General features: G+C 40.1%; 3 protein-coding genes across 4 annotated transcripts in view; 2 read left to right on the plus strand and 1 right to left on the minus strand.

Annotated features, from left to right (window-relative positions):
• Positions 1–6,241, plus strand: part of gmppb (GDP-mannose pyrophosphorylase B) — a 22,128-nt gene extending 15,887 nt beyond the window's left edge. Inside the window, exons 15-16 of the transcript XR_005075752.1 lie at positions 5,988–6,112; positions 6,212–6,241. The gene's annotated coding sequence lies outside the window, so the exon portion shown is untranslated. The remainder of the gene's footprint in view (positions 1–5,987; positions 6,113–6,211) is intronic.
• LOC119020655 (E3 ubiquitin-protein ligase TRIM39-like) lies at positions 224–9,788 on the minus strand. The gene is made up of 2 exons (XM_037100148.1): positions 9,756–9,788; positions 224–6,091 (listed from the first exon to the last, which is right to left on the minus strand). The coding sequence occupies exons 1-2, from the start codon at positions 9,786–9,788 to the stop codon at positions 4,886–4,888; spliced, it is 1,239 nt and encodes a 412-aa protein (XP_036956043.1). The 3' UTR covers positions 224–4,885.
• Positions 6,063–17,360, plus strand: part of lmcd1 (LIM and cysteine-rich domains 1) — a 19,042-nt gene continuing 7,744 nt past the window's right edge. The window contains exons 1-5 of one of the 2 annotated variants that reach the window (XM_037102312.1): positions 6,063–6,093; positions 6,212–6,319; positions 10,151–10,301; positions 10,436–10,660; positions 16,691–16,828. In XM_037102312.1, the coding sequence (XP_036958207.1) occupies positions 16,799–16,828 (30 nt within the window). In that variant the 5' untranslated portion in view covers positions 6,063–6,093; positions 6,212–6,319; positions 10,151–10,301; positions 10,436–10,660; positions 16,691–16,798. Of the gene's footprint in view, positions 6,094–6,211; positions 6,320–10,150; positions 10,302–10,435; positions 10,661–16,690; positions 16,829–16,856; positions 17,138–17,360 lie in introns of those variants that run through there. The other variant, XM_037102313.1, reaches the window with a different exon arrangement.

A 17,360-nucleotide genomic window follows, 5' to 3' on the forward strand; every position in this document is an offset into this window, starting at 1 on the left:
CAAGTGTTTTCAGAGATTCTCCAACATTTGGGACCAAAATTCAAAATGCTGCTTTGATTACACCAGTTTTCTTTTGTCCATCATTATCAAGTACCTCAACTTTTTTAGAGGCACAATACTGCTGTAAATCACTGGAGTGTTAAAAGTTATTTGTGTCATCATATTCTCTTCATCCCATTTCAGTTTTTGTTCTTTCTCTTCTGTGGTGTTTCATTCTGTCAGGTGCTGAAAGGAATAACTGCAATATGAAACCCTGAACATGAAGTGTGGCCACTTATTTTTACAAGAAGTCCACATCATCAGAAAACGTGTTTGAGATGAAACTCAACATGAAGAAACGTGATTTACTTTGAGATAACTTGAGATATAAACAGAACAAGCTTCAAAACATTCTCCACAATCACAGCTGCTCTCAGCTTCTCTCCAAACATTTTTCTCTCAATATTGTGAGTTAATTGCTTTGTAATATGTTTTCACTTTCAAATACTGCAGCTTCTTCCTAAATATTAGAATTTTCCTTTTTTTCAAAATATGACATCAGCCTCAAACGTGACGCCTTGTTCTTGTTTGACTCTAAAGAATATGATCCTTTAAAAATATTTTGACAAAATCCTGGACATCTTGGACTTTAAAGTACTTTAAATTGTACGTTTTTAACTCAAGCTTGAAAGAAGAAATAGTGAAAGTCATGGTTAAGATAATTCTACCGCATTGTCTTTATTACATGATTTAATGTTATTTACAATGATTTGATTTTTCAAACTGTATAATGTCCTGCTATGTAGTCCTATATAAATGATGCGAGGTATGCATCTTGTTCTTTAATTACAGATTTAGGAGGTTGATTTATGTTGTTATTCTGTACTCTCATTATTAGATTTTTTTAATTTTAGCATCATTATCAACATCAAATATTCAGAATCACTATATGCACACAAGATGTCACCTCAACATCGTATTCAAAGTAAGAACATTAGAGGAAGTAAAACAATATATCACAAAATCAAAAGTATTTTTTTTTTCATTTAATTTTTTCACCATCAGTACATTTTCTGACAGAGAAAATTATCAGAAATTCACAGCATTAATGTTCCTTAAAACTCTGACGCTCCTCTGTTCATTCATATACAGATTTGTGTTTTAACCTGTAGACACACAGAGAGGCTCAAGTTTCATAATGACTCCAAGAACTTGTAGAATCACTGATATGCCAAATTGTGACATTTCTGACTTGGCTTACCTCACCTGAAAATAATAACACATAGCATCTAGCTTAGACTAGAAAGTAGACCAGAAGCCTGTCGGCACTGTCTGCTGCTCCATTTTAACAGAGAAAGTCATTGGTAATATCTTTATTGGCAGTTCATCCAGGGGAGCAATGTATGGAAACAGCCTGTCAGTGAAAGTGTGTTTGAAGGTGTGTATGTGTGTGTTAGTATCAAGATCATAGAAGAGCTGAGCCTCTATCTCTTTAATATTGAAAAAAAAATAAAGACCCACTCCATTGCTCATCCTACCGCCCTATTTCACTGTTAAATGCTGATGTCAAAATACTTGCCAAAGTTCTTGCACTTAGATTAGAACCTGTCCTTCCATCAATCATACACTATGACCAAACGGGGTTCATTAAAAACCGGCATTCTTTTTTAAATGTCAGGCGTCTCTTCAACATAATCTATAAGGTTCATCGGTGTCCAGAGGTAGTGGTCTCCCTGGACGCCGAGAAAGCCTTCGATAGGGTTGAGTGGGAATACCTTTTCACCCCTCTCTGTAGATCTGGGTTTGACCAGGGCTTTTTATCTTGGACACGGCTTCTATATTCATCACCTTTATCCTCAGTTCGTACTAACAATGACATCTCTGCCTTCTTCCCTCCTCATGGGGGACTAGACAGGGAGGCCCCCTCGCTCCTCTTTTGTTCGCTGTGGCTTTCGAACTGCTGGCCATTGCTCTGCGTAGTCTCCCAGGGTTTAAAGGAATTACTAGATATGGAGCTGTTCAGAAAGTATCTCTACACGCGGACGATCTTCTCTTATTAATTTCCAAGCCAACTGAGTCTGTTCCACATATACTAAAGACATTAGAGTGTTTCAGAAGGATCTCTGGTTACAAACTCAACTTTGACAAAAGTGAGGTTTTCCCTGTCAATAAAGCTGCAACCACAAATCTGCTTTCAACATTTCCCTTTAAAGTGTCTAAGAAAGGTTTTACATACCTAAGGGTAGTGGTTTTTAACAAACTTTTTAAATCTAATCTTGAAACTTTATTCATACGTGTAAAAGATGATCTTCACCGTTGGTTGTCATTGCCTTTATCTCTGGCAGGCAGAATCAATTCAGTTAAGATGACAGTTCTTCCCAAATTCACTGACCACAAATTCTAGGGCCGTATGATGCACTTTGTTTGATATTCACATTTATGGAATGAGGAACCCACATAGCATGAGACCACACCTTATATGTAGTGTGTGTGTGTGTGTGTGTGTGTGTGTGCGTGTGTGTGTGTGCGTGTGTGTGTGTGTGTGAGCGACATACTTGATGCCACCCCTACATAAATTAGAGCCCCCGTTTGCCCACCCCAGTCAGTAAAGTCTGATCTCCCCTGCCTCTGTGAACATGTGTGGAATAAAGTGGTTTCACCACCTGAACCCTCCCTGCCAACACCAACAACAAGGAGTGACAGTCAAACCGGTCCCTTGACATTGACTGTGCTTGTTCTGGAGTGGTTACTGTGTATGTCTGTTGTAACTTTCTTTTTCACATCACAAACACTTATTTAGTTATCTTTGCATTATTTACCCATTTAATTTGTGTGAAACAGCAGTCGACTGGGATGAGACGGTCTGTAAAAGTCTTTCATTCTGTGGAGTCAAACAAGATATTTGTCAACTTCCGGAAATACACCTGCACATGAGGTGTGGTCTCATGCTTCTTATGGGTTTGTGCGCTATGTGGGTTCATCATTCCACAGATGTGAATATCAAACAATGTGCGTCATACGACACTGGTACAATTTGTGGTCAGTGTTTTCAATATTCACAATTCACTCCTCTAGTATCATACGTGAAGATCAGTTTCCATATCATGTTTAGTTGTTCTCAGGCTGTGAAAGCAGTTGTATGATGTCGTCTGCTTCTGGAGGAGAACATCACCCTGATGTTGTACAACAGAAATCTCTTCCAAACTCTAATTGTATAAAAGATGTTCATGTATACCTGCAATGAGCTGGCGACTTGTCCAGGGAGTACCCTATACCCTGCCCTTGCCCAGAAACAGCTGGGATTGGCTCTAGCAAAAACTCACGCGACCCCATAAAATGGATAAAGCGGTTACAGACAATGGATGGATGTTCATGTTTACAGGCAGCGAGGGTCTGATAACAGATGCTACTGAGTTGCATTTTGGGAATGTAAGATGTAGGAAGTGTTTTCAGAGATTCACAAACATTAGGGACTAAAATTCAAAATGCTGCTTTGATTTAACCAGTTTTCTTTCTTCCATCCCATTCAAGTACCTCGCTGTTTTTAGAGGTCCAGAACTACTGTAAATCACAGGAGTATTATTTGCTAAATCACTGTGTACATTTGGTTTTAAAGTAGAAAAATGTCACAGTACAAATTATTTGTGTAATCATACTCTCTTCATCCTGTTTCAATTTTTGTCCTTTCTCTCCTGTTTTATTCTGTCAAGGCAGGAGGGAATAACTGCAATATGAAACCCTGAACATGAAGTGTGGCCACTTGTTTTTACAAGAAGTCCACGATCAGAAATACATGTTTGAGATAAAACTCAACATGATTTACTTTGAGATAATTTAAAATGTAGACAGAACAAGCTTGAAAACATTCTCCACAATCACAGCTGCTCTTGGCTTCTCTGTTAACACTTTTCTCACAATATTATGAGTTAAGTGCTTTATAATATATTCTCACTTTCAAATACTGCACCTTTTTCCTAAATATTAGAATTTTCCTTTTTTCAAAATATGACATCAGAATCAAGCATTACGCCTTGTTCCCGTTTGTCTCTAAATAATATGAGCTTTTAAAATGATTTTTGACAATATCCTGGACATCTTGGATGTACTTTAAGGTACTTTAAATCATAGGTTTTTAACTCAAGCTTGAAATCAATGGGTAACCTGAAACCATTTATGTTTTATTCTTTATTGGTTTTAGAATTAAAAGTGTTTCATCAGATCACAACCAGTAATGTACCATTTACATTCATAAAACTTACCCACCTCCCACTCATAGTAACTTACAGTGAGTTCAAAATCATACCTGAATCTGAAGTTTTTGATTCAAAAGAAATAATGACTCTGTTAAGATAATGACTGATTGTATAGCTAGTGAAAAAAGTAAAAGATGTAGTTAAGATAATTCTACCACATTGTCTTTGTTACATGGTTTAATGTTATTTACAGTGATTTGATTTCTTAACTGTATAATGTCCTGCTATGTGGGCCTATATATGGTGTGCATCATGTTCTTCAATTTATCTGTGATTGCATTATTTGATTTTTAAAATTCAAACATTATTATCAGCACCAGATATTCAGAATCATCTTATTCAAAGTAAGAAATAAAATAACATGAGTAACAAAATCAAAAGCCTTTTTTGTTTTTCATCGAACATTATCAGTACATTTTTTGACAGAGCTAATGATCAGAAAATCACAACATGGTTCATTAGATGTTCCTGAAACACTGACGCTCCTCTGTTCATTCATATACAGACATTTGTTTCTAACCTTTAGACACACAGAGAGGCTAAAGTTTCATAATGACTCCAAGAACTTGTATTTTCACTGATATGCCAAATGATGACATTTCTGAGTGGTCTTACCTCACCTGAAAATAATAACACATAGCATCTAGCTAAGATTAGAACGTAGACCAGAAGCCTGTCGGCACTGTCTGCTCTTCTGGTTTAACAGAGAGAGTCACTGGTAATATCTTCATTGGCAGTTTATTGCGGGTTCCAATGTATGGAAACAGCCTGTCAGTGAAAGTGTGTTTGAAGGTGTGTATGTGTGTGTTAGTATCAAGATCATAGAACGACAGTTTTCCTTTGTCAAAGTCCAGGTGAACTCTGATCCTCTGGAGCTTCTTTACTGGGAGAGCTTTATCTGGAAGTGGCCGGGAGACGGCTGTGTATTTTCCATCAAGGAGACAAATACCCCAGTATCCAGTCAGTATTTGTCCCTTTCTCCCGACAGACTCCCGTACGACACCTACAGCCCAAAATGCATCATTACTAACCTCAACATCCCAGTCATGAGTCCCTGAGTAAAAGGCCTCAGAGCCGAGGACACAGCTGTGCATTTCTATCCTCTCTGGGTTTTCAGGAAGCTTCAGTATCTCTTCACATCTCACACTGGTGAGATCTTCAGACACGATGAGTTCTGGGTTGGCTGTATTTGGATCCAGAATCACAGGAGTGTAGGAGACCATCTCCTTCATCTTGTTCCAGATGTTGAAGGTCAGGTTGCCCAGGTGTTTGGCCACGTCTATCAGAGCTCCTGAGTCCAGCTGTGGATCATCCAACAGGGGGCGCTGCTGGACTCTTTCCACTGCAGCCTTGTAGTTCTGCAGGAATGAGACATCTTCAGCTCTCAGTTCCTTCTCTGTGGCTTTGATTGTGTCTGACAGATCTGCTCTCTCTCTGCTCAGAGGCTCAATCTTCTTCTTCATCATCTGACTCTTCTGCTTCTCTTCCTCCCTCAGAGCAGTGATCCTGGCCTCCTCTTCCTCTTGTAGAAACTGATGAAGCTTCTTAAACTGCTCTCTAATCTGATTCTCTGTGTGTTGGGCCTGGACCTTAATGTGTTCTGCTGTTTGATCAAAGTTTGCTTTAACTTGTTCAAAGCACTTCAGTTTGTCTTGTAAGGGCTTCAGGGATATCCGAAGCTTCACTTTGTGATCCTTTGCAGCTTCATCGATGGGACTGAATCCGTGGTTCTTGTGTGTTTTTGAATCTCTACAGATGACACACACTGGCTCCTGATGTATCAGACAGAAGAGTTTGAGTTTCTCACCGTGCAGACTGCAGACAGACTCAGACTCTGCTGAAGCTCTCTGGTCTCTCTCCTGTAAGAAGGTCTCACACAGGTTCTTTAATGCCAGGTTTCGAGGTGGATCACTCAACAAAGATATTTCCTTACAAACTGGACACCTGTTTATTTGTTTCTCTCTCCACCATGTCTGCAGACAGTCTTTACAGAAGCTGTGGCTGCATGACAAAACAACAGGATCTTTAAAGATGTCATGGCAGACCGGACAAGAAAGATCCTTTTCTGACTGAGAAGACATTTGAAGGTGAAAACAATGAAGGCAGACAGAGACGACGGCAAGTAAAGTTGAACGTTTTACTTTCACTTTGTGTCGTAGCTCTTCTGAAACTTCTGTTTATGATGTGAAGTCATCAGCCGGTTGAAGTACAGTATTCCAGTAATGCCAGTATTTCTTCCTTTGTATAGCCTCGTTGTGGAGTTTGGTTTCGATTGTGAATATTGAAAATACTTGCCACAAATTGTAGCAGTGCCGAATGAAGCACGTTGTTTGATGTTCACATCCGTGAAATGAGGAACCAACATAGCATTAGACCACACCTTATGTGCAGTGTGTGGGCGTGTATACAGGTGTACTTGTGTGCATGTGTGTGTGTATGTGGGTGTGTGTGTGTGTGTGTGTGTGAGAGCGAGTAACATACCTGATGCCACCCCTACATAAATCATTGCCCCACTTGGGCCACCACAGTCAATAAAGTCTGGACTCCCCTGCTTCTGTGAACATGTGTTTTATAAACATGTTGGCAAAAGCACATTTTAGTGAACTGGTGTGACTGAGCCCAGTTGTTTCACCACCTGAATCCTCCCTGCCAACACCAACAACAAGGAGTGACAGTCAAACCGGTCCCTTAACATTGGCTGTGGTGGTTCTGCAGTGATTACTAAGTGTGGGCTACAACTTTCTCTGTCACATCACAAACACTTATTTTTTTATCTTTGTATAACTTTTACATTTAGTTTGGATGAAACAGCGGTCATCTGGGATGAAACGGTCTCTAAATATCTTTCATTCTGTGGAGTCAAATACGATATTTGTCAGCTTGTGGAAATACACCTGCACATGAGGTGTGGTCTCATCCTTCTTATGGGTTTGTGCGCTATGTGGGTTCATCATTCCACAGATGTGAATTTTCAAATAATGTGCATCATACAGCACTGCTGCGATTTGTGGTCAGTGTTTTCAATATTCACAATTCACTCCTCTAGTTTCAAACATGAAGATCAGTTTCCTGCTCATGTTTAGTTGTTCTCAGGCTGTGAAAGCAGCTGTATGATGTCGTCTGCTTCTGGAGGAGAACATCACCCTGATGATGTCACAGTGATGTCATCAGCATCTCAGATTGAGTTTGGAGACTAAAAATGTACAACAGAAATCTCTTCCAAACTGTATTTGTGGAGTCTGAAAGATGTTCATGTTACAGGCAGGGAGGGTCTGATGAAAGAAGCTACTGAGTTGCATTTTGGGAAATGGTTCTTTAATGCCAGGTTACGAGGCGGATCACTCACCAAAGATATTTCCTTGCAAATTGGACACTTGCGTGTTTGTGTCCCTCTCCACCATGTCTGCAGACAGTCTTTACAGAAGCTGTGGCTGCATGACAAAACAACAGGGTCTTCGAAGATGTCATGGCAGACTGGACAAGAAAGATCCTTTTCTGACTGAGCAGACATTTTATTCTAAGTGAAAACACAGCAGGTAGAACAACAAAAGAAAAAGTCAGTAATTTAAAAAGAATTCACTTCAAGTCACTGTCACTTTTAGTTAGAGCTTCTCTTAACCCCCCTTTTGAGATGTAGAATCAGCAGCAGGTTTAATTGAAATCCAGTATTCCAATAACTCCAATGTTACCAGCGTATGTCGTCCTTTCTGTGGCCTTTCTGCGTTGAATTCCTGAGTTTGCTCAGCTCCTGAATATTGAAATCCCTCAACACAAAGTGCAGCAGTGCCAAATGACTTGTATCATTTGATGCCCAGATACGTAGAATGAGGAACAAACATCCCACATACACCCATCTGGTGCACGTGACTGCGCCTCAACTGTGTTATAACTTCTTTTGTCACATGACAAATTCTTCTTTTTTTGTTAACACTTTTCTTATTGAATGAACTAAACAAGTACAACAACATTAACAATCTCTAAGATATAATTTCCAAATAGAACAACAGTATGGTGATTAAATACAAACATCTTATAGTACAAGAGTGACAATTCAATTACTTTGCTTTTAAATAATTCTCAAGGGAAATGTAATATTAAATACATATATGTATGAAAACACATGCACACTAAAGACAGAAGAAACAAATAATAAAGATAAATTAAATTAATTACTTCACATACAAGGGGAAGTAGAGTTGTAACTCAGTTCTCTAATTCAGTGGGAAAATGTTCGAGAGTATCAAAACATTTTTGTGCTTTTATTTCAGTTACTAGTTTTAACAGTTTTAAGCACAATTTGCCTTCAGTCAAGAAAAAAACAAAACTGTTTTGTAAGATCATACAGAATATTATATTGTCTCCAGAGATGGAAGCTGGAAATGATAAATAATTCCCATGTTGTTGTCGCTGAGTGAAGCAGTGCCCCTCTGGTTTGTGATGTTAGTTAAATGTCTAACATTTTGCGGTCAAACTCATTATTGCACCCTAGTTAAAGTCTACTAAAGGTACAACAGGTGAAATTTGCATTAGAGGATTTTGTTAACAGGTCTGTGAGGTTGTACTGAGCTAAATATTGCGATGCTAACATGCTCTCAAAGTCGATACTAACATGCACGTTTAATAGCTTGATTTAGCATGTTAGCATGCTCGCTAATGTGCCAGCTAGCACAAAATACAATGAATAGCTGAGGGAATTGTCATTAGTTGTGTAGGTAGGCTATTAAGTCGTTAAGGAGCCCCCTAATTCTATGACAGAAATTCTAGCGCATACAGGCCAGCTGTTTGTTGCCGCCGGGCTGATCTGCTGCTGCTCTGCCACCGAGCCTGTCCGCTCTACCTGACGAGCCCAGAGACACTGCAGCTGCGACAGCCGAAGTGCTGGTGTGTTTACTGGCGGAGCAGATGTGGCAGATTGTGTGCCATTGCTCCCCCCAGCAAACACACTGTCGCCACAGGGAAACCACAAGCACAACCCATTAACACCAGATGACGACTGAACACACTGCGAGAGAGTAGCACACTAGTTAATTCTTGTCCCTTTTGTGATTTGATTAAACAGTAAACACATCCTGGCCCATGACTCCCTCCATCCCTCTGGTTGTACAGCGGGACTACTCTGTTAACCCTGTTTAGCCCTACCTGGTTCTGGTTCTAACCCATGTGTCTTGTCTAGCAGTTATTAGCCTGATTCTAGCCGTGTCTGATCCTGTCTGGCTTTGTTTTGCCTCCACAGACTACCTGGCTCTGTTTATTCCTGGTTGGCCCTGCCTGGCTCAGTTTAGTTCTGTATGGCTCTTCCTGGATCACTTTATCCCTCTTTTTGACCTGGTCTATGTTTCCCTGTTTGTCCCACTAGTTTAACTTAGCCTCTATTGACTGTCTGGCTCTGTTTAACACCATTTGGCCCTGCCTGGCTCTATTCAGCCCAGTTGGGCCCTGCCTGGTTTTGTGGTCGACATACTTTTAAGCCACACACTTAAAAGCTGCAGAATTGAAGTAGGAGGAGGAGGAGGAATCCCTGACGTTTCCATTGGCCGTGGAGTTCTTCAGGCTCATTGTGATTGGCTGGCAGAGAGTGAGCAGGGAATCCCTCAGGGCTCTCTCTGTCTTTGTCTCAGATTAAAAACACAAACAGTTCAGTCAGGCCTCGCTGCTTCAGGTAGTCCTGAATTCACAGCCTGGTCTGCTGTCCTGCAGCAGAAAGCAACACTACAGCTGCTGTTTTCCAGACCATAAATCTGTCTTGTTACTGCCAGTCTGCTGCTTCATGCTCTACAGCCGTCACATAGAAGGTACCTGTAATATTTGGCAAAGCAGGGTGAATCACTGCTCAGCAGAGTCAAAACAGAGGTGAATGAAGGAACTGGAATTTCACTGGAAGAGGGAAAGTGTTGGGAAACTTATCAGTTTCTCTTCAGGGGCGAAATGAGGAGGTGAAGAAACCTGCTGAGTTCATGTTGCAGAGGGTGGAGAAGGAGAGCTGGCAACAGGACGAATCAGGAGGGGAGAGTGAAGGAAAAAATATAACAGAGTAGAAGAAGCAGGAGTCCAGTGCTGAGGAGCAGAAAGGTGAGTTTTGTTGTTGAGTTGTTGAATTTATCAGGGCAGAGAATGAAGAAAAATGAAGTGTTGAACCAAGTGGAAAAGAGAAAAAAACACTGTAGTGAGAGTCAAAAGCAGAGAAGTTTATGTTTGTCACACAGAAGGAATGAGATGAAAGTCTAGACGGTTAAATTGCTGTGGGCTGTGGAGAGCCGGCGGAGCAGAGCGGCGGCAGGAGCGCCGGTGGGCGGGGAGAGAGGAAGTGTGGTCGACAGGAGAGGAATTTAAAGTCCCATTGTTCTGGAAGAGCGGAGGCAGAGAGAGCTGAAGAGTCAAACCACCGACGGACGCTGGACAACATGGATGTGAGCTCAGCCATGGAGAAGGTAGGACAGAAACATTCACAGAAAGATTTACATCTGTACTCCTGGAATTCTTTTTAATAGATACAGATTATCAGCAGTAATGAGGATGTCAGAGGTCAGAGGGTCAAACAGTCTGATGAGATGACACCGCTTCTGTTGATGGATCTGCAGAAACTCTGGGAGTCTGAGTTCAAGTGAACTGTATTGTCATTTTACATACAGCACAGAGACAAAATATCAGAGAGTTTAAAGTTTAATGATCTAATCACACAGAAACGTCCCACATCTCTCCTCTGCTCTTCTGTTCTCATGAAGTAATTAGAGTAAATAGCAATTTCACCTCATTGTTCGTCAAGTACATTTTCATGAGACAGGTTATTTTGTTGTATTTTATTAGGCGACACAGAAGCTGTAGTGGTGCTCCTTAGAGGCAGTAAATCTAACATTTAATATTAATTTTGTAATATTTTGATTCAGGGTTTCTTTACATGCCTGTGTTTTAAGAATGGGATGCTTAAAGACAGCATCCACTCACTTGAATTAGAACTTGTGCTTGGTTAAGTTCATGGATCATACAGGCTACATGAGCAATAACTGGACTTGTTTTTCATTGGAGTTGACTTGTTAATGGTTGTACGGAAGTCTAATATACTTGTTTTATAATGGAGTTTTATAGCAAGGCTGAGTGACGCCTCGATCTCCAGCTTTTCTTGTTACATACACTTTTCTAGGTTTGTAGGAAGATGTGGTCTCAAAAGTTTCATCAGAAGTTGGCGGTATAGGCTATGTTACACATGACTTTAATAAAACCCTAAGCCTAACAAGTACAGGTTGTGGGATAAAAACAAAACCAGTTGTTTGCCAACTCCTCAGTAAACCAGTAAAGATGAAGATGACACAAAACCAGTCGCCTTGGACATGTAGGGCATGTGGTAATAAATCTGAGATTAGGAATTTTATGAGAATATCGGGGAAACTGCTTCGTCTTCCTTTTCTTCTCCTCTTCCTCCTCTTGGAGCAGGAACACCTAGTTGGTCATGAGATTTAAATGTTAGCAACGTCAGGACGTATACAGAGAAGTTGTTTCCATCTTCACTAAGAACATCAACTCTTTTGGAAAAAGGTACAAAAAACAACTTTTTGTGAAATTGAGAAGATGAGTGGCTTCCATTGGCCTTTTCTAATGCGATACTTCAAAATCAACACAGAAATGAACTGATGAAACTGAAAGTTATAATCCTTCAGATTTTCATAAAATCAACCCACAATGTTTGAAGTATCAGCCACTAAGTGTTTTTCAATTCAATTCAAAATACTTATTTTTTTCCTGAAGGGACACTTTCAGATTATTTGTAAACTCAAATACACAAAATCAGTTAACACTAAATCACAACTATGATTATGTAAGAGAAGAGCTATGTTTTGTAATTGCCTCTCTGCATAGTGGTTTCATTGTGGAGTCCAACTGTGCTGTGTGGGTCTGAATTGCGTAACCTGGTACTGAAAGGATTCTCAGGAAAATATGCATACAAGTCCTGGAAGTGATGTGGGAGACATGACTTATGTGTCGGATGCCTTTTGTTATCTCATCCTCAGGTTTTATTAAAACAACATGAGTCTAAGGTTGCTCTCAACTTAGAGCAAATTTGTAGATACAGCAAAGTAGAAGAATGTTATTTTGACAAAACTCCAAATGACCGCTGAATTCTTTGGCAGAAACTGATCGGCTGTATTCATAATACTCCTTTTGATCTGAAGAACTCTGCGGAAGAAAATGTGTCTCAGCTGCCAAATTGTTTTCCATAGCGGAACAGTTTTTGAAATATTTTGGTAAAGTCTTGCTGTTCACACCTGGTGAAGGTACAATCAATCAAAATGGTAAAGAAGCAAAATAATCTACCCAAGATGCCAAATGAGTTGGTTAAAAATAGATTAGACTATAGTTGATTCAGACATTCTGCTAAAAAGGAAATGTGTCGCTTGAATTAAAAGCAGCTGCAGTTACAGTGAGTGATGGCAGGTTTTTAGTCTGTTTTGCTTCACCGTATCATTATATAAATTGCAGAGTGTAATGGCTAAAGAAAAATGACACCATCATTAGATCGGTTCCCTGTAAACCTCCCTCTTGCCACCAGGCACAAAATATCCAAGGAAAGACAAAGGTTGACTGGCAATCCAGTCAAACTGCTGGAGGTTTCTAATTCAGTCAGTGAAGGTAATCCAGGACCACGAGGACCTGATCCCCCCCGCTGGGCCTGTTTTGGCAACTGTGTACAGATTGTCTCCCACAGATGCCTCCTGTAACTGTCCATCCAGAGGTCACATCAGTCTGAGGCGGATAACCTGACAGATCAGTGTCACCTGTCGGGGGTTTGATCAACACCCAGGGCTGGAAAAACTGCCATCACCAGGACAGAAATAACCCCCAACACACACACAGACACACACACACAATGGGTTTCATTGTGGGGACATTTCTCTGTAACTGAAATCAAAACACATCCATCCATCCATCCATTATCTGTACACATTATATGTACGCCGCTTAATCCTCTGCAGGGTCGCGGGGAAATCAAAACACAACAAAACAAAAAACTCTCATCTTAGATAAAAAAGTAAATTCTGCCACAGCTAATTTATTTATCGCAGATTAATCTGACGATTATTGTCTCAGTCAACTAATTGTTTTGTCCCCAAAATGCCAGCAGCATATAAATAAAGTATTCTGATTCTGATATTCTCACAAATGACAAACTGGACCTGACGAGAGTTTGATATTTTCACTTTAAAGGTCCAGTGCCAAGGATTAGATCGTAAACACCTCGTTAGAATGAGCATTTTATATCTATAGGGGAAGCAGTTACTCTTCATGGTCTGCCATGTTGCACATCCATGTATCTACTGTAGCCCAGAATGGACAAACCAAACACTGATCTTTCACATTGTCGCATTTTCAGCTGAGACCGTAGGGGAGATCTGGCACAAGAGGTACTGAGATGGTTGCAACATCCCAGATAAATTTAACTAAATCCTAAGACCTTTAAGAAATGATTAACAGTGTGGTTACATTGTCAGTCTTTTATTTCTATTTTCTGCATGTGGTGTGCATGTCTTTTCTAACAGGAAGTGAGTCTATCTGTGTTCCACTAATGGTCTTGATCACTCTGTCGGCATTTAACAAACAGCTGATGGTTGCTTAGTAACATCATCTGGCTTACTGTAGTCTGTAGATGTGAACTTATCCATGTAACACAAACTCTGTGAAAAGTTGAAGCATCACTGACTGCTGGGTCCAAAAACTGATCACACAACCCCAAAAAACTAAAGCTCAGTTTCTTATAGAAGATTCAAAGATACAGTCTGCTGCACTTGAGCCCCCTGAGCCGTCTGCATATGTCGTGTTCAGTGTAGCCAAAGCCAAATAGTTGGTGACTATTTTTCTGTCATTTAAGTCATTTAAGCACTTCAGTGAAATAAGCAGTTATCCAAAAGTCCCAATTACAAAAACAAAAGGCAAAGACAGTTTTAGCTTTCACCGACAGTTAGCGCTGTTTCACTTTCATCTCCACACTGTTTGAAAGAAAAGATCTATTTATATATAAATAGGAAAAAAATAGAAGTCACTATAATCTTTCATCCAGTGAGAAGTTGCTGTTCTATAAATGCTGGATCATTTGTGGCATGATGTCTGAGTGATTTTGTTGTAAACAGAGAACAACAGGAAGTATTTAGGATGCCATGTGACAAAGTTCTGAACTCTGGACGTTAACTGCAGCAGGTCGACTCGCCGCCTCCTTGACCTCCAGCTCCTTATCTGACATCGTTTCCTGCAGTTTCCCCTTCACATACTCAACATGTTTAGAATTACTCAGCCAGGCCGAGCCGAGTCTGATCCAGCTACGACATACTCGCCTTATCGGACTCCTAAATATAGAGCTGCCGCACGTTTTCCCTCTTTCTGAAAAAATGCATTTCTAGTTTGACTCATTTGGTAGACGCACTTATTCAGACCAACCAATAATACCATACTACTCAGTACTAGTGGTTAACATAACTCCATCTGACCAATCGAAGGTCTGTTTTTTTTTACTGAAGAGAATGCACAGAAATATTTTACTTGCATTAGGCTGAGGATCCGACATAAAACAGCCCAAATTTGAGGGCTGAAATGATTGTTATGGATGCCGAAATCAGGGTGAAGAGAGTGAAGTTCTATTTTTCTAGACAATTTTCAGAAGATTTAGATGATGGACTGTAAACATTCATCCTGGAACTTTCGCATTTCTTTTGATAGCAACGCGAAATACAGCCAACTGAGTGAACATCCACATCGGCCACATGTTATCGTGTCACGTTAGCGTTCTTTTTTTTTTAAACGTTGGCGTGCCAGCCTGAATGTTTTTGTAGCTGCTGTTTTGTTTTGAAGCCACTTATTGTCTGATTCTAAGTGGATTGTAGAATAATCACCTTGTTACTGGAGATGTCTTATAAATGGTTTTGCTGCAGGTTACATAACTTATTGAACTTCTGAACAAGAGAGATTTTATTACATGATCCCACTTTTCATTACAGATTTCTTCACCAATCACAGCCAAACACGACCGACAAACTGCCCTGTTTGTCTTTGAATTGTCACAAATTGTTTTCTAACCACTCATTATCAGTTTACTTTCATTCTTGTGCTTGTTAAAAGTTGCTTCCTGTCATCCGTCTACCATTTTTCCAGTAAAAGCATTAAATGCCCGAAAAATATCATGAAAGGGGAAATTTAGAAAACCAACTCTGCTGTTTGTGCAGCCACAAGGAAACGCTGTAAAAGACTGTTAGTGTAACTTTCACACATTCAGTCGTCACAACACATTGTGAACTGGAATCATATCAGCTGTGTCATGACAGGTTGCAGGTTGAGTAATAGGGTTTTATTTCATGTTTGGAGTCATGTCTGCTCTTTCTGTGACTAACAAACTTTTCCCAGCAGAGTCACAGTGACACACTGTTAGGCAAACTGATGACACACAAAAAGAAAATGACACTAAAATACTAAAATTAGCAAAGATGTGAGGCTCGTTCCCAGCAGCAGATAGTTGAACTTTGTGGAATGTTCCTTTAAAGCTGACTTCAGAGAGGTGCGTCTCTCGTGGCATCACATATTGAAGCAGTTCTGGTGACTGTTAGCTGCTGTCAACTCAGTAACATCATAATGAAAACATACAGGCTGTCAGTCAGTGTATTCCAGAGGGATGTAATGAAGTTCTCGTTCTTCTTCAGCTGTTTCTGTTTCTGACTGTCAGCGCTGTGACCTTTTCAACACGGACCAATCAACAGTCTCTTCACTGTCACTCACACACACTCCGTCTCTCTCTTCACACCTCTAAATACACTCATCTGTCGTCTATCACAGCTAATGACTCCTCCTGTTAACATGTGATGTGTCACTCTGGCTCTCCCCTCTGAGAATTAAGCCTGTTAGCAACATATAAATGATGTGAGTAACAATACAGCAGTCAACACGAGCTGAAGTTTCTCTGTATGATTGTGTATAGAAAAATGCGTGTTTAATAACAACACCCTATATGGTCAGGTGTATGTGGACACTGCATGCACCCACTGCTCTGAGTCTGTTTTCCTTGTTTGGGTCCTTGAAATCTCTCCTGTCTGTTCCATACATGTAAATGTAACTGTATGTAACTTAGCTTAGCAAAAAGGCTGGAAACAAATGTAAACAGCAAGCCGGCTGTTTCTATCTTCCAGCAACTCTAAAGCTCACTAATTGTCCCTTTACATCTTATTTGTTAATTTGTACAAGAGGATTTCTTTTCAGTTTTATTGGGGATTATGTGCCAGATTATTTTGTGGCTGTCAGTCGCTATGCAACAAGCGGAGACTCCAGGAAGTGACCAGTGGCTGTAGCTTCACATTTAGTGTACAGACATGGACGTGATATCAATCCTCTCATTTAACCCGCAGTCAGAAAACAGTGAAAGAGCGTATTTTGTTCTAAAACGTCAAACTCTTCCTTTTAAGTAACTCAGATGAACTTCTGTGTTGCAGGTTGTTGGTTTCACGTAGTGGACTAACTTTAGCGACTGTTGCTCCAACCTGAGTCCTACACAAAGTAATCCACAGTCCAGCAGCATCAAACAACAATCAACTTGTGCAATGACTTCTATAGAGGACTGCGACAGACGGGAAAGTCTAATTTTTCATGTCACGTAAAAAATCTGCTCACATATGGCCAATAAAAAAGTGATTAATAACATGTAAATTGCTACACAAAGTCCAACAGTGATATGTTAGACAACAGAGTTCAGCCAGTTCAGCATTGTTTGTGGACGTTCCTCTCCTGTTTCAAAATGACAAAGCCTCCATGCACAACGCCAGGTCCATAAAGAAATAGATGTCCCAGTTTGGTGTGGACCGACTGTTCTGCTCAGAAATCTGACCTCAACCCCATCCATCACCTTTGGGATGAGCTGGAATGGAGACTGTGAGCCGGAGGTGATCACCCATCATCAGAGTTGGACTTCACTAATGCCCTCATGGCAGAAGAGAAGCAAATCCCTGCAGCTAAATCATTCTCTCAGGAGAGCTTGTGTGTGTGTGTGTGTCTCTCTCTCTCTCTATATATATATATATATATATATATATATATATATATATATATATATATATATATATATACATATATATATATATATATATATATATATATATATATATA

Source organism: Acanthopagrus latus, chromosome 6, assembly GCF_904848185.1.
Source record: "Acanthopagrus latus isolate v.2019 chromosome 6, fAcaLat1.1, whole genome shotgun sequence".
Taxonomy (NCBI): domain Eukaryota; kingdom Metazoa; phylum Chordata; class Actinopteri; order Spariformes; family Sparidae; genus Acanthopagrus; species Acanthopagrus latus.